The 25,838-nt window shown below is 27.7% G+C and overlaps 6 protein-coding genes across 11 annotated transcripts; 3 read left to right on the top strand and 3 right to left on the bottom strand.

Annotated features, from left to right (window-relative positions):
* Positions 1 to 148: 148 nt before the first annotated feature.
* LOC122515268 (probable serine/threonine-protein kinase DDB_G0282963) lies at positions 149 to 13,857 on the top strand. Of its 5 annotated transcripts, XM_043632557.1 has the most exons (12): positions 150 to 391; positions 7,881 to 7,994; positions 8,123 to 8,262; positions 8,356 to 8,482; positions 8,646 to 8,783; positions 8,884 to 9,060; positions 9,286 to 9,772; positions 9,857 to 10,560; positions 10,657 to 10,817; positions 11,412 to 11,803; positions 12,155 to 12,418; positions 12,647 to 13,857. In XM_043632557.1, exons 2-12 carry the CDS (start codon positions 7,893 to 7,895, stop codon positions 13,798 to 13,800), a joined length of 3,846 nt encoding a protein of 1,281 aa, XP_043488492.1. In that variant the 5' UTR covers positions 150 to 391; positions 7,881 to 7,892; the 3' UTR covers positions 13,801 to 13,857. The 5 variants fall into 5 exon arrangements, with proteins under 5 accessions (XP_043488489.1, XP_043488492.1, XP_043488491.1 ...); XM_043632554.1 differs by having other exon boundaries at positions 149 to 391; positions 9,286 to 10,560; positions 12,158 to 12,418; XM_043632556.1 differs by having other exon boundaries at positions 9,286 to 10,560; positions 10,657 to 10,805; positions 11,415 to 11,803.
* On the bottom strand, positions 1,195 to 4,727 carry LOC122515315 (pickpocket protein 28-like). The gene is made up of 12 exons (XM_043632630.1): positions 4,356 to 4,727; positions 3,828 to 3,943; positions 3,586 to 3,711; positions 3,176 to 3,379; positions 2,965 to 3,085; positions 2,740 to 2,888; positions 2,434 to 2,635; positions 2,074 to 2,344; positions 1,887 to 1,998; positions 1,698 to 1,823; positions 1,513 to 1,604; positions 1,195 to 1,427 (listed from the first exon to the last, which is right to left on the bottom strand). The coding sequence occupies exons 1-12, from the start codon at positions 4,725 to 4,727 to the stop codon at positions 1,240 to 1,242; spliced, it is 2,079 nt and encodes a 692-aa protein (XP_043488565.1). The 3' UTR covers positions 1,195 to 1,239.
* A 422-nt stretch (positions 13,858 to 14,279) lies between the features above and the next one.
* LOC122515266 lies at positions 14,280 to 20,196 on the bottom strand. 2 transcript variants are annotated; one of them, XM_043632551.1, is made up of 4 exons: positions 20,029 to 20,196; positions 17,988 to 18,025; positions 17,452 to 17,700; positions 14,280 to 14,803 (listed from the first exon to the last, which is right to left on the bottom strand). In XM_043632551.1, the coding sequence occupies exons 1-4, from the start codon at positions 20,030 to 20,032 to the stop codon at positions 14,699 to 14,701; spliced, it is 396 nt and encodes a 131-aa protein (XP_043488486.1). In that variant the 5' UTR covers positions 20,033 to 20,196; the 3' UTR covers positions 14,280 to 14,698. The 2 variants fall into 2 exon arrangements, with proteins under 2 accessions (XP_043488486.1, XP_043488485.1); XM_043632550.1 differs by lacking the exon at positions 14,280 to 14,803 and adding an exon at positions 16,114 to 16,711 and having other exon boundaries at positions 20,029 to 20,185.
* A 1,189-nt stretch (positions 20,197 to 21,385) lies between these two features.
* Positions 21,386 to 21,745, top strand: LOC122515267 (anaphase-promoting complex subunit 13). Its single transcript, XM_043632552.1, has one exon. The coding sequence runs from the start codon at positions 21,499 to 21,501 to the stop codon at positions 21,733 to 21,735; it is 237 nt and encodes a 78-aa protein (XP_043488487.1). The 5' UTR covers positions 21,386 to 21,498; the 3' UTR covers positions 21,736 to 21,745.
* A 52-nt stretch (positions 21,746 to 21,797) lies between these two features.
* Positions 21,798 to 22,919, top strand: LOC122515265 (AN1-type zinc finger protein 1-like). The gene is made up of 2 exons (XM_043632549.1): positions 21,798 to 22,253; positions 22,333 to 22,919. Exons 1-2 carry the CDS (start codon positions 21,798 to 21,800, stop codon positions 22,711 to 22,713), a joined length of 837 nt encoding a protein of 278 aa, XP_043488484.1. The 3' UTR covers positions 22,714 to 22,919.
* Positions 22,920 to 24,121: 1,202 nt separating this feature from the next.
* Positions 24,122 to 25,828, bottom strand: LOC122515264 (tetraspanin-33-like). Its single transcript, XM_043632548.1, has 5 exons — positions 25,405 to 25,828; positions 25,099 to 25,302; positions 24,851 to 25,024; positions 24,639 to 24,770; positions 24,122 to 24,530 (listed from the first exon to the last, which is right to left on the bottom strand). Exons 1-5 carry the CDS (start codon positions 25,489 to 25,491, stop codon positions 24,288 to 24,290), a joined length of 840 nt encoding a protein of 279 aa, XP_043488483.1. The 5' UTR covers positions 25,492 to 25,828; the 3' UTR covers positions 24,122 to 24,287.
* Positions 25,829 to 25,838: the final 10 nt, after the last annotated feature.

Genomic DNA, 25,838 nt, shown 5'->3' with positions numbered 1-25,838 from the left:
CATTCGAAATTTGCAATCATCAAAAAATGTTATTTGTTAACAAATTAATTTTGTATTAATTAGATGTATCAATATATTGCGATAAGCTTTTTTCTTTTTTTTAAATTTTTCAACAAATTTCAAATTTCCCGCCAATGATTGCATTCGCAACATGAAAGATTTAGATGCTACGATTTCGATAGGAACGAACACAAGAATTAATATGGCGTCAAGAACATTATATTACTCAACAAAGGTGCATCAGTATACGGCACAAACATAAACTTTTTCTCTAATTAAAAATAGTTTTATTCGATCGATTGTTTTACCAATGCAGTAACTTTGAGATATTTCAAGAAGATGTCACCGGATAGTGGTTAAGATCCTTTTATTGAAAAAATCGTAATAAAAGGTAAGTTAAAATAAGAAAAAAAAAACAAAATTCTAATTTCTAATAATTACAGAAGAAACAAGTATCTGATATTGTATAAATTTCAATAAATATTAGATTAAATAATAGTTTTATTAACGCGAAAGGTTTGAGGTTAAAGAAATTGAAAAATATCTGAATTATTTTTTTGCTAATAAAGTCTTAATTTTGGCTATATATATTTATATATATGTAAATATATGTGTACATATATATACAGGATATCCCATTTACATGTACACTTTCAGTTTTTAAAGTCCTATTAAAAATGTTTTTAAACAAAAGTTATTTACAACATTGCACACAAACTTAAATATACTTTTATATTTCATATAATATTCTTGTACATGGTAAAAATGAGGTCATCTCTTTTTTCTAATAATATTATGCATAGTTAATTACATCAAACGATTAAGATATTCATGATAATTTTTAGAAAATGTAATACTAGTCTTATTCTTGTGTTGTAATAACATTAAATTATAATTGTAAATCAGTATTTTAACACATTCGCACATTAATTTCCATTAAGACCTATGTTACATATTGGCGACAGTAATCAAGATGATAAATAAATTCTATATTGCGATTGGAATTTTCTTCTCCTCAGTGTGGTAGCGAACACATTAAAGAGAAATTAAAATAATAGAAACACTATCTTTAATCAGTAATCATATTTAAGTTTGTTCTTTCGTTGTGAAACAATGTTTGTAAAAAATATTTTTAATAGAAGTCCGGAAAGTGAAGACATGCAAGATAAATGGGACAACCTGTATATAAATATATTAGGATAACAATGATATAATATTTATTATTAACATATATGAAATTCATTGTGCGAATGGGTAGATTATACCTTGATCATGATCCATAGGGTGTACTCTAACTATCGTATGTGATGGAGCATTTTTATTTTCTGTTAAACGACACCACAATCGTAAAGTTAGGAAATATAATATTTCCATAAAGGAAAGAAAACTAAATCCCATAAATAGACCAAGTAGACCACCGGTACTTGCTACAATAATACAGCGTTTAGAGTTGCATCTTGTGTCAAAGTTGCACTTTTTACATTTTAGTTCATTTTTTAAATAATTACTTACAAAGGAATTCTGTAAATCCAAAAAGTTCATTTTTCATAGATTTGGTGAATTGAGATTCCACAAAAAAGATATGAACCACTGCCATGTTTTCACTGTATTGATAATGCAACCGGTGAATATTTTGTTTTATATTATTTAATATGTATAACATGTAAAACTAAATAAGAGTTAACAAAAATACTTGCGTAAAATATTTTTTACTCTTCTTAGTATATTTTTCTTGAATATTAAAATTAGACATCAATTTACTATCGGATATCTCCACGTTATAACTCAATTCGAAACATCCTGGCCAACAATTACAGCTTGGTCTAAAAATAAAATAACAATGATTTATAATTACATAAGAAATTATTCATTCAAAGTATACTTACATTTCAGTCAAATTCCACTGATTGTCATCAAAAAGTCTAGCTTCCATCGTTCGTCGTGCTGTAGTAGCGCATGAGTCATCTTTCTTTCCACAAATTGTAGTATTTGATGATTCTAAAAAATAAGAAACAAAAATATTAAAGATTAACTGTTAATAATCATTAATCTATGATTAAGAATTGATTTTACTTGGCATGTAATATTGGACGCAGTTACACATTTTTTGTGTGAAGTTAGCTTCGCATTCTAAAATACAATTTCTTTGCGTGTAAGTTCGGTAATAACGTAGATTTCTCTCAGTCGTGAAAAAACATTTTCGTTTTCTCCTAGGTATGGTTAATATATTTTTACTCGCTGTTGATATTCTAGGAGATACTATAACTCTAACTTCTTTGCCGGGAGCTACAGCAAATCCAAAATCAGCAATTTTTGGTGTTTCTACGGGACTGTGTAGTAGCATCTATGATCAAGTTTTTAGGATAAAAATTTTAATTATTTTAATTAATTATTACTTACAATTCTTTTTTATAATATAAATAATATAATTACTTTAAAGCCTGCACTAGCTGTAGAAGAGCAATAATATTCTTTAATATTAGCATCAAGAACTAAAGTTAAACCATAATAAAGACCAGCACCATAAGCTCTCCATGGTATAGTATCCGATGGAACTTCTTGATTGTATCCAATTTCAGGATTCCAATCGATACCAGCGAAAGAAAAAGTAATATTTAAATCGGGCCAATCGCGTCTAATGAATAAAATATAGTTTGTTAACAATTTATATATGTATATATATCACAACTTGGCTCTCTCTGTGTCAATTAGTTTTGAAATAGAAGATATGCCACTTACGGATCGTGAAACAAATGATTACGATTTACAGAATTAAAGTTACAACAAATACCCTCGTCGGTCATAGTAGGATTAAAAATCTTTTCACATTCCGTTTGATTGCTACGCCATTGACAATAATATAACATGTCACTACATGATTGAGATACCTGATAAAAAAATATAAAATATATAAAAATATTATAATACAATGTTTAAAATAAAAAGAATACAAAATTACATTACATTAATCATAAAATGTCGCATGGTGTTCCATTCTACTGCTTTTTGTTCTAAATCATAAGCGACGGAGGAATTTTCAGAATTACACAAATCCTCCAACAATAATTTCTCTTGTATATTTTCCCTAAACAAAAAAAATATAAAATACAATAGGAGAGTAATTTTTTTTTAATTAAATCAAATGAATAAAATCAAAAGGTATTCATTATTATACCCATTTTCTATGCGAATTGCTTCACTTTTTTTTACATTATTCATATTGCAAATAGTAACCGCAGGAAATGGAAACTCGTTGAGAGAAACAGTCTCGGGACTTAATGAAATTATTATGGGAGATGAAACCCACTTCTGATATAAAAACCAGATATAATATGTGGCTGTTAATACAGCGGCGGTGAAAGAAATAATCCAAAATATTCTGCGAGGAAAAGGTTTATTGTAATTAGTATCTTTTGAAGTATCATTAGGTTTTCTTATTTTTTTTTTATTAATTAGCCAATTTGTGCAGAAACAAAGCTTTTCTTTTATTTTTTTTCTATGAACAATAGGAAAGTAAATTTATTCGATTTTAGATTCATGGAGGATTTGTAAATTTCTCCATAAATTAGTCTAATTAATATTTACCTTTCTACAATTGACAATTTCGAATCACCAACATAACGTAAGCCATGAAGAGTACTGTTTAAGCAATACTGTTTTACAATGGTATTGATCTCTGTACTCTTTAAACACGTTTGTACATTGTTCACACTCAAAGTATAAAATAAAACAGATTAGACAATTATTAATCTATATTAAAAAGATATCAATCAAGTCTAAAAAAAAAGAAAAAAGAAGAGAAAGAAGATAACAAAATGTTCATTTACCTTTCACGTTTTTCTTCATTTTGGTCATAATTTTTAGAACTTATCGTTTCTCTCGTAGCTAAATTATTCCGATTATATCTTGATCTTAGTGTCGATTCTCTCGATCGATACATACCCTTAACAAAAAAAGGTATTTATCTCTGAATAATTATCATTTTTCATGGAACCTTTTCGTTCTTTAATATCCTACAAGGGGTTGCTTGACAATTAATGATTGATGTTGGTTTTAATAAATTAGGATGAATTATGAAAGTATATAATTTCTTGAATTAGGTATTATCTATCATGAATTATGAAATATATTTTTTTTACTTCATTAAAAACACTTAAAAAGAAATACTCCCAATTCCAAATACTACTATTACTACTACTTTTTAGAATTGGGAGTATTTTTTTTTTAATACGATTTTAAATCATTTTTATAGTAAGCAGAATGAAGTGATTGCTACTTAAAATTAAAATTTTTAATTTACCATACTTCAAAGAGGCGTATACATTAAACACATTACAAAAAACCATTTGCAATACCTTTAAATTGGTGTCACGTAAAGCGTATCCTTCGAGACGTTGAGGAGATTTGTAAGGATTTTGTAGATGAACCGTGTTAATAGTGTACGGAAGACAGGGACTATGATCTCTTAGATAATTGTTCTTATCGTTATGATTATAATTTCCAATTGGTAATGTACGCGAATTATTATCACGTTCCCTCAATTGTTTAACAATTTTTAACGATTCCGCAGAGTCCTCATATTTCTTTGTTATTAATGATTTATCGAGGATCTTAAGATTATCAAGATACCTCGATTTTTCTACCCTCCGCGTTGACATATGATCGCGTTTTTGTTTCCAACGTGAATCTTGAACCTTTTTTCTCCCCGAAGACGTTACTTTTTCCATCTGATAGGCATTATTCTACCTTGTATCTAATATTTTAACGAGAGAAATAATGAAATGAAAATAAATTACAAAGGAGAGACATTGGATGATCCAAGTTGTGCAAAACATTTTACCAATATTTTCAAAGTGGCATCAAAAATTAATTCAACGCATCAAGGAATTCTATGATTTTATATTATAAATTTATTTCATTACAAGTATTTAAACTGATCCACTTCAAAATACTAGCCAAAATAAAATGTATTCAATAAAAATATAAAACTATTCTTTTTATATATATATACATATAAAAAAAAAAGAAATTAAAAACCTTTTAATTAATAATAAGTTAACTTAATTTGTTAACTATGTCCAAACTTTCTGCATAACTTGGATCACTTGATGTATTTAAATCCAACTGTTAATGGACACCACCTTGTTATATATCCTTCCAGATTCGAATATCAGTATTGAAGCATTTCCCGTGAGAACGATAAGTTTTTATAGAAAAATTTCTATCTTTTTCTTTCTTTCTACACGTGTGATGACATTCAAATATGTGTAGGATGATCACGCGATAAAGTGTGTAAACGCGACGATTCTATGAACAAAAAAAAAAAGAAGAGGGGCTTTCAAAAAAGATATAAGAATTATGTGTAGGAGTATATTAAAGTGTCCTAGAAAAACCACCCCCGATGAAGGTTGCCGACTGACTAAAGGTATGACAATGACGAGGACACCTTATCAAGTTTCATAGAAAGATGCTTACGTACTTACCCTTGGCTCGATTTTACCCTCCTTGTAGACTAGGAAAGGTTCCAACATATACGTTCATATATATATATATGATACGTTGATAAATGAAAATTATTATTTTCATAATTTTTCCATGGGCGTTCCATGTTTCACCCGACGACGAGTAGAGGTAATCACCAATGATGAGAATTTAAGATTACAATTTTAATGCGACGAGATTACGATTGTTCGTTATAACTGTGTTTAACAAAAGGTTTTTTCCTTCTTTTAATTATATCTTATCTTGTACAAATCACAAGTATTTTGATACCATCAAACCCCTTACCATCATTACAAGTATTCTTTTAATCAGTATTTTATAAAATAAATTTGTTGATAAGTACAGATCTATCGTATTTGTTGCATTGAGAAACTAGGAAGCTTTATTTTCAGTGTATTAGTATCAAGTACTGAATATATGTATATTAGTATTTAATTTAATAAAAATAATAATTTGTTAATATTTTAATGATACAGGGGCCAATAAATAGTAGCCATTTTTAAAGCAAAGTACTTGCAACAAATAAAAATTAATATTATTATTATTTTTATTATTATTATTATTATTATAATTATTTAAAAAATTTCCAAAGGCAAGAGTCAATTTAAACGTTCCATTTTTCTTTACTGTTTAAATATAACTAAAAGAACTGCAAAATGATTCGTATCGAACATTAATAGCGCATGATTTATAACCGATAACGAAACGTTTCTTTTTCTGCTTTTTTTTATTATTTCTTTCCTTTTTTTCTCACCCCTACTATTTTATTTTTGCAGTCATTGCATGCATCGTCGATTAATCTATAAGATTCAAGTGCTAATATCGTCATGATACCTTGACCAATTATTTATTTTTTACAATTACTTGCGAACGCACGTGACAGGTTTTTTTTCTCTTTTTTTTCTCTTTCTGCTACATTTACTCATCTACTTTGTAATTTTCCACGTAAATAATATAAAATAACTTTATATATGGCAAAAGATTCGTAGAGAGTTATGAAATGCATACATTACATTTTATAACATAGTATTCATGATTTACGATGGTACCTTTGTTTTTCTGCTCGTTTCTAATGTCGCCGAAATATCGATCATTGATAATTAAACAGAAATAATATATTAAATAAAATAATTTAAGATCTCCGAGTTAGGCAGAAATTTAGGAACTCTTATAAAAATGATAAAAGTAATGAATTAGAAACAATATGGATCATATTTATTTTGCAAACCATATTATTAATTTATAAATTAAAGAAAATTTTAAATAATTTAATTATAAGAGAAATAAAATATATTTTATAGAATTTGTTCTTATATTTTTATAGTTTTAATTTTCTTTAATTTTGTTTTAAACTAAATTAATTCAAATTTCATATAGTTCTTATAGAGGGTCCAAAATGAATTGTAAAATTAGATTGAAAAGTTTCTAATGAAATTAAAAGATTATTATCGAGGAGAATTTAAACAATAATAAGCTTTCTCAACCTGGTGGTAAGTTTCCATCGGGTAATCCATAGTACACTTTCCCTGTCTATAATTTTTCTTAACAAGTGAAAATGACATTGCACAAGTTCGACTAGCATAAAAGAACGTTTCGTGACAACGTTTAATGGATCTCTTCAGCATAATTACACGACAAACATTCATGTTTTTCTTATCGATGTTTAACCGCACCTCACGCGAATTTCTGCTGCTTTTGCTGCTGCTTGGCTAGTCATGTTTTTAACAAAACTGTTTACGTTCAACAAGATAACAATGAAAATTTCTGTCTTACGTAATTGTGAATATATTGAGAAACGCATTCATCACTTCCCTTTTTTAGTTGTTCTATATTTTTATAATTTTTTAATTTGAAACAAATTTTTTTCACGCCTTCATTTCAATGGAAATTATTTAATTAAAAAAAAAAGATCATAATTTTATATAAAAATATACATACTTTAATTCCTTTTAAATATCAAATATGATGCAAGAATTGCTTTTCACTTAATCGCCTGAGAAATTAAGTGAGAATATATTTATGTTAATAAGATTAAGAACAATGCACAAATGATATTCAATAGACAAAATATTTGAATTCATTAACAATAAATAAGTCGACTGTACTCCTAATGCATTTCCATTAGTTTTACCTTCAAATAAATAATAGATAATTCTATTCGTCTATTTAATATCAATAATACGACTACTCTGACTGTGCCTAATGACTATACAAGAAATAACTTGATAGAAAAGTACATTTTAAATATACACGTGATTTTATCTACCTTTTAACGATGTTTATTTTTTACTTTTAACGTAGTCCAATTATACGGAGTTAGTTAAACTTCAAATTATTAACGACTTAACGATGTTTTATTGATAATTGTATTATTTCAGCTCGATAAAAAAATGTCTAAGAAGAATAGAAAACGAAAGGAGAGGGAAATTAATTGGGAAGAAGAAAGTTATTTTCCTACTAAATTAAAAGAAGAAATGAAAACAATGTGGGAAGTATGTACATTATTGTTAAGTAAAAAAAACATATATATATATATATGTATTATTCTTTTATTTTATTTTTTTTATTTTAATATATGTTTTTCTTTGTTAATTAATGAATTGTTAATTATATTTTGTAGATACCGCAGATTTATCAATTTCTTCATTTAACCAAAGACATTTTAAACGTACCCAATATAACAATTTATGAAATGGAAAGGATGCTCCTCATACCAAGAGCTTCTAAACAATTAGCAAATATTATGACATGTTTATTAAGGTATACATTACATTACGATGTTATTCATATTTTAAATGTAATTATTATAAAATTCTTTATCTAATTAATTGATTTATTTTTGTATCTTTTTAGCTATTCAAACAGATCCAAAATGAATAAAGTACCACCAATGCCCTATGAATTTTGGACGAATATTTTAATGCATAAGTTAAACAATTGGTTTAAACATTACCAGTTAAAACACATGAATGTCATCAAAGTTAGTGTTAATATGTTTCATATATTTTTATATTACATTAAACATTTTCTTTTATTTTTTTTTTTTTTTTTTTTTTTTTTTAAATATAAATAACTTATTTCATACGAAAGTAAAATTTGATGTTTCTCTGATAATCATGAGATATATGATCAAAGTCTTATAGGTTCTAGAGATTATCGGCGTTGAACCAGAATTCTGGAATGTTTTTCCTGATCCATCTTTATTCGCTGAAAAAAATTTTGAAGATTTGAGTTTTAAACAACGAGTATGGCTTTTAAAAACTCTTTGTGATTGTCTCGTGGTAATGAAAACAATAATAATAATAATAATAATCATTTATTTTATGAGAAAGAAAAAAGAATTAACATTAATAATCTAACATCCATTTGTTTTTTTTACAGCATTCGAGGAAAATAATTCAAGAAAGAATTTCTAATCATTCATGGGAGGATCAAGAAGAACTAATCTTAGGAACCGATAGCCATGGGGCTACATATATTTATTTTCCACAATTCATCAGTACCGAATTGAGAATATATAGGCACTGCATGAATAATACCATTCTTTCCACTGCAAAAGTATATTAATATTTTATTACCAACCCTTTAACTGTAGAGCACTCAGAAGCAAAACTTGATAATAATGTTGTTCTATTCGCTAAAAAGAAAAATGTCGCGTCGGTCGCTTGTTCACTGAACATTTAGACAGTGTACACAGTCAAAGGGTTGAATTACATATACCATAATTTTTCATATATAAAATTGTTGATAAGTTTACTAATTTAAAATTATAATATGTTTTAGCCTGTAAAAGTAGAGACAACTGCAGAATCCGAAGCAATAGAAAAGGTTAATAATTCGTTATCATTTGGTGGAAAAGTAAAGAAAAGTAGAAAGAGAAAAAGTAACAGATGGCAGAACGGATATTGTCCAAAAATAAAAAAAGATAAGTCAGTAAAATCTGCGAGAAAGAAAGTAAATAAAAAATTGTATATTTGCAATTGTAGTAATAGTGCCATAAATAGACCTATCAGTGAAGATTTACATTTAAGTTTGACTAGTTCGACTAGTAATAATAACAATAATAATAATAATAATAATAATGGCAATAGTGATAATAATAATTTAAGTATAAATAATCTTGACAAGAAAAGAATGAGAAATTCATCTAAAATGTTTGACGAAAGTACAATGTCAACCAATACAAGTGATTACGAAACGAATGTATTGAATAATGAAACTGTTAAAGAAAGTACATTTAAAGGATTTTCTACACCTGCCAATGAAAAAGGTGACATTGTAATAATTAATCAATTATTAAATAAATTAAAGACAGAAATAGATATTAATCACGTTAATTCTAATGTAACAACAGAAAATACGACTGATGTAATAAATGATGCTGAAAGTTCTACTGTAATAGAAGATGAAAATATTACAGAATCAATTTTAAACGATAGTGACTCAAACAGGTGTAATTTAGATAATTTATCTAATAATTCGAAAACTGATGATGAAAAATTAAACGAGATAATAGTAACTGGAAATACAACATTAATGGATAAAACATTTTCAAATAATTCCGAAGACGTCACCGATTTAGATTCATGTTTTACTTCCAAGTCGGATGATGAGAAATTAAATGAAACTGAAACTTCGGTAACTGATACAATACAGAATATTTCAAACGATGTACCTGATACTTCTGATAAGTGCAGTAATAAAAAAAGAAAAAAATCGAATAATAGAGAAATAAAAAATGCAAACAAAAAATTGAATGTCATCAACAATGAATCGGTTCTCGAAGCAGACGAAACGCAGAATTGCATTAGAAAAAATCTTAGATTGAAAACAAATTTACAAATGGAATATAAATTATTTGACAATGATATTAGTAACGAATCACAAATTACAGACATAGACAACAAAACGGAAGAAATAGAAAATAAACCTGAGGTGAAGAATGAAAATGCTTCTTTTAGAATAATGCTCAACGAACTTGGTGTATCCAATTTTCTGCTTGTAGCTGATAGCGTTGAAACACTCAGGAAACTTATTTCAAGTTTTTCATCTAACATAGTAAGTATTTACAAAATCTATTATGTAATATTCATTCATGCATTAAAAATTTATATTAGCAGCTTTGAATTAATTGATTACTTTAAAACTTTTCAGACGGAATCCCCTCCTTCGTGCGAAGAATTATTAGTGAATAAATTGAAGGACCTATTAAAATCTGTTGAAGAAGTTGAAACAATTTTAAAAGATACGACAAAGAAAGCTAAAGCAAAGTTACTGAAGGAATGGACGAATTTTAAAATTGGGTATGTTGTGAAGTAGGTTATTAATTATCATTTCATAAATATTAGATCATTAAGTATGAAATGTCCAATGTAGAAGTGAATGTAATCGGAATAATCGGACGTTTAATACTTAACACGTTAAGCGTGAATTTCTCATTTGAATAATCGCGACTTATGTTTGTGTTCGCCTGTTTACTGCATCTGTTTAATTTATAATATACCTACTGCATGAGTTGCAGTATTTGTATTCAAGTTAACAATCAAAACATTTGCCATTCTTATGCGGGTGTTACTTCATTTGCAATTGTACTTTGTATGTATACTTTTTTAAATCGAATATCCCGCCGAATGATCATCGCTTCCGCTTGAGCGAAAAACAAAGTAAAATCAGTTCCACGCTTAACGCATTAATGGCCTAATATAAATTCATTTATTTTTCATCAACGTTCATCTCATCAAAATCTAAAGAATAGTTGTATCCGACTTAAATGTAAACCTGAAACCTCTAAAAATTGCTACAATGAATTTACATAATATATTGTTCGTGTGATATAAAATCGTCTTCTCCAATCTTATATTCAAATCTTTATGAAGTATATATTACAAATAAGCTACTGTTTGTTGTAGCAGTATGGAGGATCAGGATTCGTCTAGTGAAAATGGTGTCAGCTCTAATTGGTGGATTCTTGGATCACAGGACAATGAATTGTCAACTGCCAATGATGAATCAACGTTACAGACGTTATCGAATATTACCATATCCTCAACTAGTATCGGAAGTCGTACCCAATCACCAAACAATCAGAGCGAAAAACAATGTACAATCGGAGAAGAAAAGAATTATGAAAAAACAAATAACGAAGAAACAAATAACGAAGAAACAAATGACAAAGAAACAAATAATGAAGAAACAAATAGAAAATCAGATAACAAAGACCAGGAAGGAAGAGAACACCACAAAGAGAAGAACAAACAAGACCATCAACAAGACGAGGAGTGCATCAGAAAAGAAGAAGGAGGTAAATTAAATATAATAAAATTTACTAAAGTAATGTGTTAGGATTATCCTCAATGTAAACAATGTTTTTCTTTTCTTTTTTTTTTCCTTTTTTTTCCTTTTTTTTTTTTACTGTTACTACACATGCTTGCTTACAGATAGATGTTTGTGAATTTCTCCTATTTAAGTCGTACAGGTTCTAATCAATCTGACACGTTCAAGTTTGTTTAGTTATAATGGATGCAGAAAATGCAACAATTATTAGTTCAGTTGAATAATAATTTATTTCTCTTTGCATGAAGTTGAGTACTCCATTATAAATTTCTTATCGTGATAACTTATTTATTGCAATCTTTATTAAATGTATTTCCAGAAGAACAAACACGAAGAGTCCTACGAGCAAGAGGAGTTTCTTCGTACACAGAACATTTGTACCCATATGATGAGATCGATGAGAGCGAGTTGGATGAATGGACCAACTTTAAGATCGTCGACACGCCTCCCAGCACACAGATCAGTACATCCACTTCTTACTCTTCTTCGAAAAACAGACACGACAACAATTGGTCAGAGAAAGAGGACTCAGACCAAGATTGGACATTACCAGGCTCTCGCAAAAGGAAAAATAAACGTTCGCGTGAGTAATTAATCAAAATGAACATCTGAAGCATTTGTTATGTGTTCACACAGATCAGTACATCCACTTCTTACTCTTCTTCGAAAAACAGACACGACAACAATTGGCTCTCGCAAAAGGAAAAATAAACGTTCGCGTGAGTAATTAATCAAAATGAACATCTGAAGCATTTGTTATATGTTGTAATATCACCCTTCCCTTTTTAATTTTCTCTCTCTTCTTTTCCAGCCAATAATAAAAAACGAAAGTCTTTTCAGATAAAAAATCTGAATAAAAAAATAACTACACTTCAAGATACAGATAAACAAGGTACATCAAGTAGTAATAATAAGGATAATCATAGTAAAGAAGAAGGAAAAGAGCAGAAATCAGAGAAGATTTTAAAAATACCCAATATTTTAAAGAAATTGTCTAAGAAATCATCACCTGATTCGAAGAAAATAATATATCCTCAAATACAGGAAAATTCAGTACGAACTGTATCTCCTGTAGAAGCAGCTAAGATTGGATATGTAGATAGCGTACATTCGGAGTTAAATATTAAAGATGAGACGCCAATTATAGATTCCGTATCATCAAATCAATGTAAAACTAATTATACTGTACCTGAAATAAGTTATTTCGTACAACCAAATTCAATTATTCCAAATATCGTACCTACTTTTCAACAACATTATTATATGCAGGAAGTTCAACCAGACTATGTTGTTTACAATCAACAATCTAATTTTCTTCCAATTCAACAAGTACCTTGCATAGTAACGTCACAACAAATTGTAAGTCATCCATCGTATATTATAAGCACACCAAAAATGGACACGAATGTTCAATCAATGCAAAAGTCCAATGAACCTACTGTAGTAAAAAAGATTGCGGCGAAGAAATCTACTTTGCAATCCAATTGTAAAAATATTACAAAACCTAGTACCATGCCACGAGCTTCGTCGAGCTCAACATCGCAAAAAAGAAAGGTTAAGGATGATTTAGGTACAAGTAAAACTAAAAAGAAGTTCACGTCATTGATTATATTAAGTGATAGCGATGATGAAATTGAAATTCTCAATGAGAAAATAGATAATGAAAATAATGAAAAAGAGAAGACATTATCGGAATCGATAACTGTTCCAGATGATATTGCTAACAGTTCTTTAAAAAATATTATTCCGCAAGAATTTATGCAACGCATAAATCAAGGTTGCATTTCGATAACGCCAATTAAATCAACACAGCAAACGCAAAGCACCCCAACGCAACTGGTTGTTGTTGTTAATGAAACCGGAAATTATTACGCCCTGGCTCTGCCGAATGGCAGTAAATTAATTCTCACTCCTGAACAAGTTGCACAAATTAGAGCTTCCAATGGGGGAAAACTAGTTCTATAAAATAAAGATTGTTGTTATATCAGTATAAATGCAAAATATATTGGTATGAATACTAAACTAACGAATATTTTACTGAAGATTACATCCGTTAAAGAGTTTATATTCTGCATTTAATATTAATAATATCGGCAAAATTGATTCTTTTATAGATAATAAATAATTCTTTTGTATATTTTATTGTTATTTTTATTTGTTTCTTACATTTGATTTTTATTTTCATTTTTTCTTATATTAAATTTTATTATTAATAAAAAAATAAAATTAATAAATTTATTTTTTATATTAATAATTTAGTTTGTTTAGTTGTAATCTACTTTTACGGGTTATTAGATTAAAATATTAAGAGAAAACGAATGTATTTTAAAAATAACTATTCTTATGTTAACGCAAAATCTGTATTTGCAGGGCATCTAGCCATTATTGTCATAATGTTATTAATATAATTCGCATTATAAAAGGAAAAACTTCACAGTGCATGATTTTATATAACACTATAATGTATGAATTGTGTTAGAATTAACTGTACAATATCGTATATATTAAAAATGTAGTGCTTGAAAGTAAAAAACTCCATTGTATAGAATTCTTGTATTTTAAATATCTTTATAAATAATAATTAATAATAATTATTATTAAAATTTATTTAATTATTTCATTTAAATTAAAAATGAATTCTACACAATTAGAAGTAGGATTAATTACTTAAAAAATCTCTTACATTTGAATATACCTATGTGTACGAATTGAACACAATATTTATATATAGTTTTATACTATTCATGTATATAATTATTCATTAGACGATGCATATACATATATTAATTATTTTCTTTTTTAATATTGTAAAGATTCTCCTTTAATTACAAAGCTCAACAAATAAATAGTAGAATAAGTTCAATTATACTTTATTCTTTTTTACGAATTCATTTTTATTGGCAGTAAGAAATTTGGATAGACGTGTTCCGTTATATGGCGTATTGCTTCCCGGTGGATGGAGTCTCATCTAAAACAAACGAAATTTATAGATTATATTTAATGTACTATTTATATTTTAACAATTTTTAAACTGTTACAAATTCCTTGTTCATGAATTCCAAAAATTGTATTTGATTTTATTTATGCAGTCAGTATTTTTAAATATTTTTTTAAGCTCTCAGTATTTTGTAAAACAAACGATCAGAATTTTTCAACATCTTTTGTTTTTTTTTAAAATACATGGACATAATTTATAGTTGTGTCAAGATTGCGCCAAAGTTGCATCAAGGTCATATTAAGATAACATGTGATGCACATGATGCACATGATGCACATGATGCACTGATATTAAATTATAAATGTTGACATTTATATAAACTACCGACCAAAAATATTTAAAGATACCAATCCAATAAATATCAGCAATTTTAATTTACAAATAATTATAATTATTATCTAAATGTTACGTACCAACCGATGTAGAAATAGTTCCTGAATAAAATCCCGAAGTTTCTGTTTGTTGTATATTATAATTTCAATATGTATAGCATATTGCATTTATAATTAGAATAATAATAGATAAATACAAAAAAAGATATAGATAAAAATATTTACAAAAGTGGCATTAATTCGTTTATTTTCATACAGTAAAAAAAAAAGAAAAGAACAAGATTGCAATAGCTAGTATAGTACAATATTTAAATATCTTATTTCTCTTTTAAAGAAAATAATATTATTTAACAATTTTAAAGAGCTTTAAAAACATTATACGAATTTGTGTTAAAAATAGACGATCATTATATTATACCTACACTACTAGTGGAAAATTATGATAATTATTATAATTTATTTAAATTATGATCGATTAAATTAAGCGACATCAATGCCTACTGAAACCATACCTCGGGTCTTAGAGTTAATAATTAACTGCCAAGCTCTATCGGTGTTAGTTTTATTATTTAAATCGAATGTCAAAAATACAAGAGACCTTTTCTTTTTCTTTTTTAAATAATACAAATGAAAAATTAAATCGTACTATTAAAAACAGGACACTTCCAAATTCTTCGTATGTACTTTTAAAAATTACAATATCAAGACTTCGAATAATGAATTGATTTTTAAATCAATAAATTTCGTTGTAAGGAATTTTAGGTTTTGTAAGAAAAGAAAGAAATTTCATGCTTTTTTGTTTGTTTATAAATTACTAAAATATTATTTTCTTTTTAATTATGCACAAAACATATTTCTTATTCCAATCGTACGTTTCGTCGTGTATTCAAACATACAATTTAATTCGATTCAATTTGTTACATTATTTTGTCATGTTCAACGAAGTAGTATTTAATTGGTATCAAAAGAAATAAAATAAAATAAAAATAAAACAGAAAAAAATAATCAAGCGAAGCGGGCGGGCCATTGATTAGGTGAAGTATAACTTTAGTATTCGTTATGTGTATTCAGCCACCTAGTCAATTATTATTATTATTATTATTATTATTATTATTATTAATTATATTATTAATATTTTACACATTTGACCAGTGGCGGATCAAGTCAAGTGGGAATCCCAAGCGATAAAAATTTCATACTATAACGCATCAATTAAATTTATTTAAAAAACGTAATTTTTCTCGAACCCTAATAAAAAGAAATTTGAAAACTTGGGAGTTCAGAAGGGCCGCTTAATCTGCCACTGCACTACTGTACCCTGCAACAGCGCAGCTCGAGCATTAGTAAGATATAATTTGTTGTATGTAATGTGTGTACGTGTATGTTTTTTATTTGTTTTTTTTTGGTTTTTAATATTTTTTTTTTTTAATAGTGTTTGAATGGATTTGCGCGTGGATTGGCCGTGCAGCATCGTCATTTTCATCTATTTCTCGATGTAGTCGTTGTCAATGGTTTTTCCGTCTCCCTCGGCATTTTTGATTCGTTTCTGTAAGAAAAAAAGAAAACCGACACCAGCGGTTACACGTAGTGTTACGATGATCGCATGAATAACGAATGAGCATGTAGCAATGATATGATGTTCAGGGCATTGCAAACGATCGAAAATGGATCTCATTGTTGAACGTAGATTTGCCTTATTGTTTATTCGAAAGAGGATTCTTTCTGAAAATGATAAAATATCATTCAATAAGGTGTAATAATGTATGCATTAATCTATGATTTTGTTTGTGTATGCATATTTGAACCTTTTGTAATATTTTTATACGAATGCACCACTCCCAATGTAATTTGGGTTGCCCGGAAAGTTCGACGGGGGTCAATTGATATTTTTAATATTTTATATTATTTTTTCTCTAAATCTTCTCTGTTTTAAACTTTTCGGGCGACCCAATACTTGGTAGTACGTGTTATTTCGTTTTGAATTGAATTATCTTGAAATTTTAGAGAATTCTTTTAATATAAAAATATCATATAGTACAATACATACACGTAATGCACTAAATAATATACTAATTCATGTTATTATAATACTCTTACAAAACTTTCTTCCTCTTCGATCGACTTGCATGAATTTTTAACTTGTTACTGTGCAACAACCAAGTGTGCCATGCTTTTGATTCTCATAATCACTTTATCACAGCAATCTTTCAATATTTCCACGCTAAGAATACGCTTTCTATAGAATAATAGTAATAATAATAATCACTTATAGATATGATTACTCACCATAATTCTGTATTTTTCCTTACAAGCGTACTCCGATTCATCTACGTCATTGTAACAATCACTTTTGTAATCCTCTGGAATAGGTTTGCCCTCAAATTGACAAAGCCTCCATAATGGTTTCGCTTTTACGATCATTTTTTCAAATCCCGTTGGCTTATGTTGGGGACAATAAAACACGTCCGGCGTGTTCTTGTCGAAAACTATACTTTTACGTATTATATCGCCACCGTTCACTGTTATTAATAATACCTAATCAAAAACAACAAATTTATACAATTAATTTCATTCGAATTATTATAACAATGCATACAAAAATATTTTTTAGAATAATTTTATACAAAATACATTAAGTTATGCTAATTTTAACAATATATCTAACTTTTAATTTTCTGTATCGTTAAATTCGTATGAATTATGCGCGTTCAAAGGGAAATATATATTGCACGTAACGAAACGTTACGAAACGAAGTTGAGAAAATAATTTAAGAAAGTTGTACATATATGTGATACATTAATACATAAGACATTTCACTTACAGCGAGCAGGACGAATAGACTGCTAGCATAAGTGACTCCTGAAAATAGAAAAAGAAAATAATAATAATAAGAAAATAACGAACGTAAAAATGTGGAACGAAAGGAAACGTAACTCGTTAAAAAAAGAAAAGAAAAAAGAAAATTGTTGTAAGGATATCTACTTATTTTTATTGCTTATGTTCGACATTACGTAAACGAACTAATGATTTAACTGTAAAACTATCGAAATCGATGAGAAATGATAGAAAAATAAATTAGATCAAGTTTTGCCTTTTTTTTTTTTACTTTTTTTTGTATGTTTGTCATACGTGGACAAGTTGATCTAGTTTTATTTTTTAATAATTATTCTTTTATCTCATATATATATAAATATATATTATTACAAAGATTCAATTCTTCTTGTATTTCTTACAAGGACGACGAGTGTGAAAAACTAGAATTATTATTATGCAATCTATCGAATACTCGGGTATATGTTTTTTATATTTTAGTGTGAATTTTTATAATATTTATTTGATTATTTATTATATATATTTATAGTATTTATTTTAATATGATTTATTAAAATATGTTTTACTTGCGAGTATTCGAACTATACGAAATTATCTAAGTATTAGATTTTTCTACACAGAACTATATACATACACGTATAACTAATTTAATTTTCTATCAATTCTAATTAATTTCAAAGAATTTTCCGCAATTGTCGAACAGTTGCATAGTTATAGTTGCAATATTTAAAACAAAAAAAATATAATTCCAGGTAAGAAAATAAATGATTATTCCACGTAATAAGCATAAAATAGATATAATAACATTAATTTAAAATTTGAAATTATTTTCCAACAATGGTCGATCCATTTGCAGGCAAAACATAATAGGACATATGCACTGGCCTTAGACTCATTCTCCATTTGAGTTTAGGACGAGGCCTAATCAGAAAGATTGCGACCGAGGACTAACGGAGTTAATATGATAACTGCAATGTAATTGCACCTTCTGACCCTATAAATGTAGCTCTACGAACTCGCGAGAATTATCAACGATTACGACGATACGATAACTGTCTCTTGGTCTATAAAGAATTCGATGATCGCGACCATATTCTCTTTGAAAAATATTATCAAGCATAAATATTTGTTATTTCATGTTTTAAATACTCCGATATTAAAAGATTTACCAAATATACTCTAATAATATTTATATATATTATTAATTAATAAATAAATTACTGTTTATAATATTGATGATATATATATGTATATAACGAAACAAGGGATGGTTTTACATGAAAAATTAAATAAAAAATGTAGAATACAATTTGTTCGTATGACCCTTTGTTTAGGAAAAAAATATATTCGAAAATTTATCGAGAGTATACGTGGAAAATAATTATTCAAATATCAAAGCATATATATTATATTTATCTATTCTAATTTAAATAATGAAAAATAAGATACTCAAACTCTTACTTCGTATTTGTTCAATTCTAATATCCTGTATTAAATCATCAATAGGATATTTTTAGTATTATGCAAAAGACATTTGTATAACGCCTTTGAGAAAGAGACTAAACGTCACTTAAAGAAACAATTCAAGCACAAATCTCATTAATTCTTCTACGTGCGTAACGGTAAAAACGTTACTCAGTAACATCCTGTGTCTGAAGAGCAGGAATTAATAGATCGTAATCTCGTATACATATATACGATATATATATATATACGTATGATCGCATCAAAAAAAAAGAAATAATGTTTAGAAAATGACGAATCTTTTATAAAAGATGACGTTTTTGAAGAAGATCTCAAAAAAAGATATGATCTTTCATCTGGAACTTTCTCTTCCCAGTGATTGAGAAATTTCATGATTTCATTCTTTCTTTCTTTCTTTTGGATCATCCCATTGTGCTAATCCTAAATCTTAGAATTTTTATCATAGTCATAAAATCAGGATACAAAATTGATTCTAAATTGGAATATTAATAAATATATGAATATAATTCGTCCGTGTTGATGATAAAATGAATATTATTACTAACCCATGCTTGGATGGTGGAACACTCTTGTGTCAGGGAGATCACTAGCACACCACCTGTTGATCCACACAAGACAACGTTCCTTCGTTAACTGAGAAAACGTTCGACGATACCAAGTTGTTCAAGCACAAGCATTGAGTACTGCTGAGTAACTGAGGAGTACACACATATCTTTGAGACTACAAATCTGTTACTTCAAAGATCGTAATACCGTTATTATCAATGAGATATAAGGATGTGTGCTAGTATATACTAGGTGTCTCAAATTTAAATCACTCAAATTGTAAGGGATCTAACTTACACCTAATAACAATGTTGTTTGAAGTTTATTCAGTAGCAGTTTAAAATAATTATTCATCAAATTTATCTGGTCATTAAGTAGATTATACGTTTATCATGCAGTAATAGTCCCCAGTGTAAATTATAAATAATTACCAAATAATGTGATATAAAATGTTTAGATGTAGATTGATCTTTCGTAATTTGGTCATTTAAATTTGGGACACCCTGTACGTACTATCACTCAATGCAAAGTTTGAATTACTAACCTGATTTCTTTGTCCTTGACAAGATTCACTTTTTTTTATCTTTCATAAATAATTCATAATTATATTAATATTCATCTACAATAGAATAAAAGTAATGTTTGTTTTTATTAATTAATTGAAGATTAGAGATTGACTTTTGTTATTTATAGAACATAGATGAATGATACTGTTAACAAACTTGCTCACCTTCGATGACTTTCACAAACTATATACATATATCTGGAATGTGTCCTTATTGTACGAATTTTAGATAGAAAATTAAAAAAAAAGCAAAGGATGAGTGGGTTAATCTTGTCTTTGCCATATTTGGAAAGGATGATTCAATTCTTCTCATCGCCATTCTTGGTCTTCCAAAGATCTAAAATCGATGAATACAACTTCTAAACAGATCATAGACAAATTTGGAACTATTATATATATAAATAATAAAATAAATAAAATATACATATGTATATATGTATATAATAAAAATAATTCATTTTAAATGAATAAAATATATATAAAATAAAAATCATGTCACATACTTTTCAATTAAAAGTTCAAATTTAAATACGCGGGACATTTAAAAACGATATCAGCGCAACTATCGATAATAATCGAAATGTAGCTGTGATTTAAATTTAAAGTGACTGACGATCATATGCCACTTTGGAAAAAATGTATGTTTTAAATTTGAAGTTACTTGTTATTTACTTCTTATATTTTTATTGTCAAAACTTTTCTCAACAACAAAATGACAGATTGTCAAAAAGAAATAGAGGGTGCTGTAGTAGCTACCCCCTGTTTACTTATCTTGACAACCGCGGCAGGGCGCTGATATTCTCCATAGAGTATAAACATATCACTAGAATTTTACAGGAGAATATTGTTTTTTAAACAAATATAATTAAAAACGTTACAATTTAAATTGTTCAATAATAACGGAATGGACAGCCAAGTTTGTGGTGATGGTAGATTATTGGATTTAATCGATGAGGCATGGCGCAAAGAAAAATTACCTATCGATGATATTTTAGTACCAGTAGCAGAACTACCAGATCCCGAAAGTGATAATGGTGATTCGCACATGACATTGAAAGAATTAGAACAAAAGTGGAATAACTTGGCATTAGGTACACTGAGTGAAAATCATTTGCATTCCCCAACACCTTCTCATAATTGAAATATTACTTTAAAATAAAAACGAACAATATTAATTAATGATATAACAAAACATATTGTTGGATGCAAATAAAAACAAAAAAAAATACAAAGATGGAATTTCCTAATACTGGAGAAAATTGTGCATTTGACAATTGTAAACAATTAGATTTTTTGCCATTTAAATGTGATCATTGTCAATTGACATTCTGTAAGAATCACTTTAACTCAGAGTCACATAAATGTTCTAAACCTCAGTCAGATGTAACGTTGTCTAAAGAAAAATCTTCTAATTACGTTTGTTCTAAAGAAGATTGTAAAGAAACTTCAGTCGTTGAAATGTTATGTTATAAATGTAAGATACATTTCTGCTTGAAACATAGATATCATGGTTGTATGGAAGTTAGTGACGATGAGACGTTAAAGAAACTTAAAAAATGGCAAATACCTAAGAGACAATTTGCCCAAGCTAAGGCTATTGTAGATCAAGAAGTTACAGATTCTTTAAGAAAATCTAAAAATACTGCTATGGCTAATAAAGTATGTTCAATTATTAATCCTATTCCTTTTTAAAATTATATGATTGAAATAATTCATATAACTTTCTCGTTGTTATCAGGTACAATTGATGCGTGTTAAAAGCACTGCTATAGGTCCTAAAAATGTGCCTATCAGTGAACGCTGTTACTTTCTCGTATATTATCCGATAACTGTTTCAAATAAAGACTCTACTGTCTGCAAAGGTATTTTCACTAACAAAAATTGGACCATTGGTAAAATCATAGATTCCATAGTGGAAGTACTTAAAATTCCTAGCAACAATAATGCTTCAACTACAAATAAATTACGTTTGTTCAACTACAATACGGGTGCATCGATAAGCGAACAAATGGATATTCGTTTAACAGATCTATTCGAAAATTCTATACTCATAGATGGTCAACGTATTATTTTAGAATATTCTGATAATACGTCTGTAGATGTTAATCTTTATAAATAAATTTATTTAAAATCTATCTTACTTTTGTAAGTGTATAATAAATCCTATGTACTCTTTTAACATGTTAAAAGCCATGCTGGTTTCTATAAACTAATCTTAGACCTTTCATTTGAGCCACAACATTCTCGTGTATTTTTCCGAATAACCGATTATTGTTGTCTGAATGAAAAGCTAAATAAAAGAAGTTCAACGTTTAATGTATTAAATAATTGTATCATGTCAACACGATATAGCAAGGATTTAGTTATATTAGAATAATACTTGTTTATTACAAACTAGATGGTTTTATATATCAGTTTTACATTTATTGTTGATAAAAAGACACAGTAAATCCATTTTTTTGTATACCTACTGGATAAACAAATCATTCATACCAGATTATTGTCAGATTTGTTTTCAAAGAAAATTTTTAAAGACAATATTCTGATTTTGGCACCGAATGTTCTTCTGCTTGTTGATGTAATTAATAATGTGCACCATTGTAAAAAAGGAGCATATAAAATTAACATGTTTTAAAGAATACTAGAATAATAATAATAATAATAATAATAATAATAATAATAATAATAATAATAATAATAATAATAATAATAATAATAATAATATCTCGTATATCTAATGCTATATCATAGCATTAGATATATTAAAAAAAAAAATATATATATATATATATGAACGTATTAGTAACTTAAGCGATGTGCGTATTTTGCAGATGCTGTTAGATGTTAAAATATATCAAAATAAAATGTTTCCGCAATAAATGTATAATGTATTAATAGAAACGGTATGCGTTAAAATGAAATTATCGATTTCTCGGTTATTTGTCCATCATTTTTTTTCCATTTATCTAAATGAAATATAATATTTATGTAAAGAAAAATAATGAGAATATCTATGTAAAAAATATTTTCATCGTTTCACTTTACATATAGCTGTTGGAGATAAGATTTAAAATATTATTTAAAAGATTTTGTTTCTATTAATTTGAGTCGAGATGAAGATTATATCCAAGTTGATTATAAAAAAAACAGTCAAAATATAAGAAATCTCATTATCGTTTCTTTGAACACATCAAGATGCGATCTACGTATAGACCATTATTTAATACTAAAGTGAAAAAAAAAGTATATAGATATGTAAATATCTCGGACGTTTATACATGTAATATATTAAAATATTAATTTAGTATTATATTATAAAAAAGAGGAGTATTGTAAATCTATTCGGATACAATGGCCAAATATTTCTAATCTAAAAAAATGAATAGATTTAAAGACAATAATAATATTAAGAATTATATTAAAAAAAAAAAAAGAAAAGAAATTATTGAAATTATTTTCCTCTTTCGTATCGATATTAAGTATAAAAAATGTTCTTTTACCTAAGTACAAATGAAGACAATAAAGAATGAAGAATCAAATGCACAATATGTATAATGAGATTGCAAATAGAACAAGCAATGCCACTCGAGCATTCACATTTCCTTTAGCGTCCTGGCCTTTTTTATAGCCGCTGGCCACCTGTTTCCTTGCTGGGAAATTAATAAAGTAGCGGTAGGTGGCCTGAAGTCAAGCTCAGGAATGCCAACCAGATCTTTGTAACTCAATTTGACCTTCTAACGTCTTGGCTAGATAAATAACAAATAACTGGCTAAGTGCTATACCTAGAGCGATGCCTGCTATCGTATATAAATTGCGTTCTGCCCAATTGCGAACTATTTCAATGCAACCACTGGTCCATACTTTTTTACTTGCTTCTGACACCGGAAGAGTTAAGACTTTGTCTTTGTATCCGCACATTATATTAACGAGTCCACTCTACAAAATTTAATAATGATATTGATTAATATATTTTATATAGTAATAGATATTTTATAATAATATGTTTTTATAGTATTTTTACACTGATGAAATTGAAATATTTACACTTATGTCTGTAGCATTTATACAGCAAGAAAATGGTACACCACAATGTTCGACACTGGGACTAGAACAATTAAAATATTCATTTTTGCCCCAATCCATATATCCAGCTTGACTTAAACCGCAGCATTTAAACTATAAAAGAAAAGAAAGAACCATGATTTTCAATATTTATTATATTTATTTGAAATGATATACTAAAGATAAATACTAACTTCTTGTTGTCCAAAATCAATAAAATTCTGCAAATCTGGATCTTCTCTATAGGTTTGAATAATTTTTTCTGTAAATGATTCTTCTAATAATGATTGTAACGTATGAGGAAATACAAAACCAACTATTGCAACACCCATTTCCAGGAGGAAAAAAACCAACAGGCACAATGAATACTGTAACGATTTAATGTATGAGTTATCATATATAATAGAATATAAATATAAATTTAAAGGAATGCGATACTAACAAATTTAAGTAGGCAGGTATTTTCACGAAGTGCACCAACGCATCCAGCGAAACTTACAACGAATACCACTCCTCCAGCTATTACCATTACAAGGGAGATATTCAAAATGACATCATATACATTTTCCACTCTTACTGAACCAGTTGCTTGCCATTTATCAACAAATGCATACAGACCCACTCCAATTAATAATCCTCCAAATAACTGCATAATTAAAATACTCATATTTAATATTACATATTGTATTTTATTTGCACTTGTCAATCTGATAAAATACTCATCAAAAATGTTACAGCATTGACTTACCCAGAATACAAAGTTGAGCGTAAATATCATATATTTCACACATGAGCTAACATAAGTGAAATTATTTGTGCGCCTTCGATTAATCATTTCTATGTATTTGAATAAAATAGTAATATTATATAAATTGATAACAATAGATGTAATATACAGCAATGCACAATTCAGTAACACGATTTAATTCCTGATTATTTGTTTATTCAGTAACTATAATTATTATTTTTTAATGTTCCTTTCATTTTACATGCTCCGCGTGTACTCATTAGCCTTTTATTATATTCCTAAGAAACTAAACTTGATCGTGAATAATATAATATTGACATATATGACCACAACATACTTTGACAGATTCTTTTGCTTTTACATACCATCACAGTTCTATTCCACGTATTCCTATTTTCACGACGCTTAAGCTTCCATATTAAACGTTTTCAATT

The sequence above is a fragment of the Polistes fuscatus genome, unplaced genomic scaffold (assembly GCF_010416935.1).
Source record: "Polistes fuscatus isolate 324 unplaced genomic scaffold, CU_Pfus_HIC Scaffold17, whole genome shotgun sequence".
Taxonomy (NCBI): domain Eukaryota; kingdom Metazoa; phylum Arthropoda; class Insecta; order Hymenoptera; family Vespidae; genus Polistes; species Polistes fuscatus.
The sequence above is the reverse complement of the archived record's forward strand: the minus strand, read 5'-3'. Positions and strand labels throughout refer to the sequence as shown.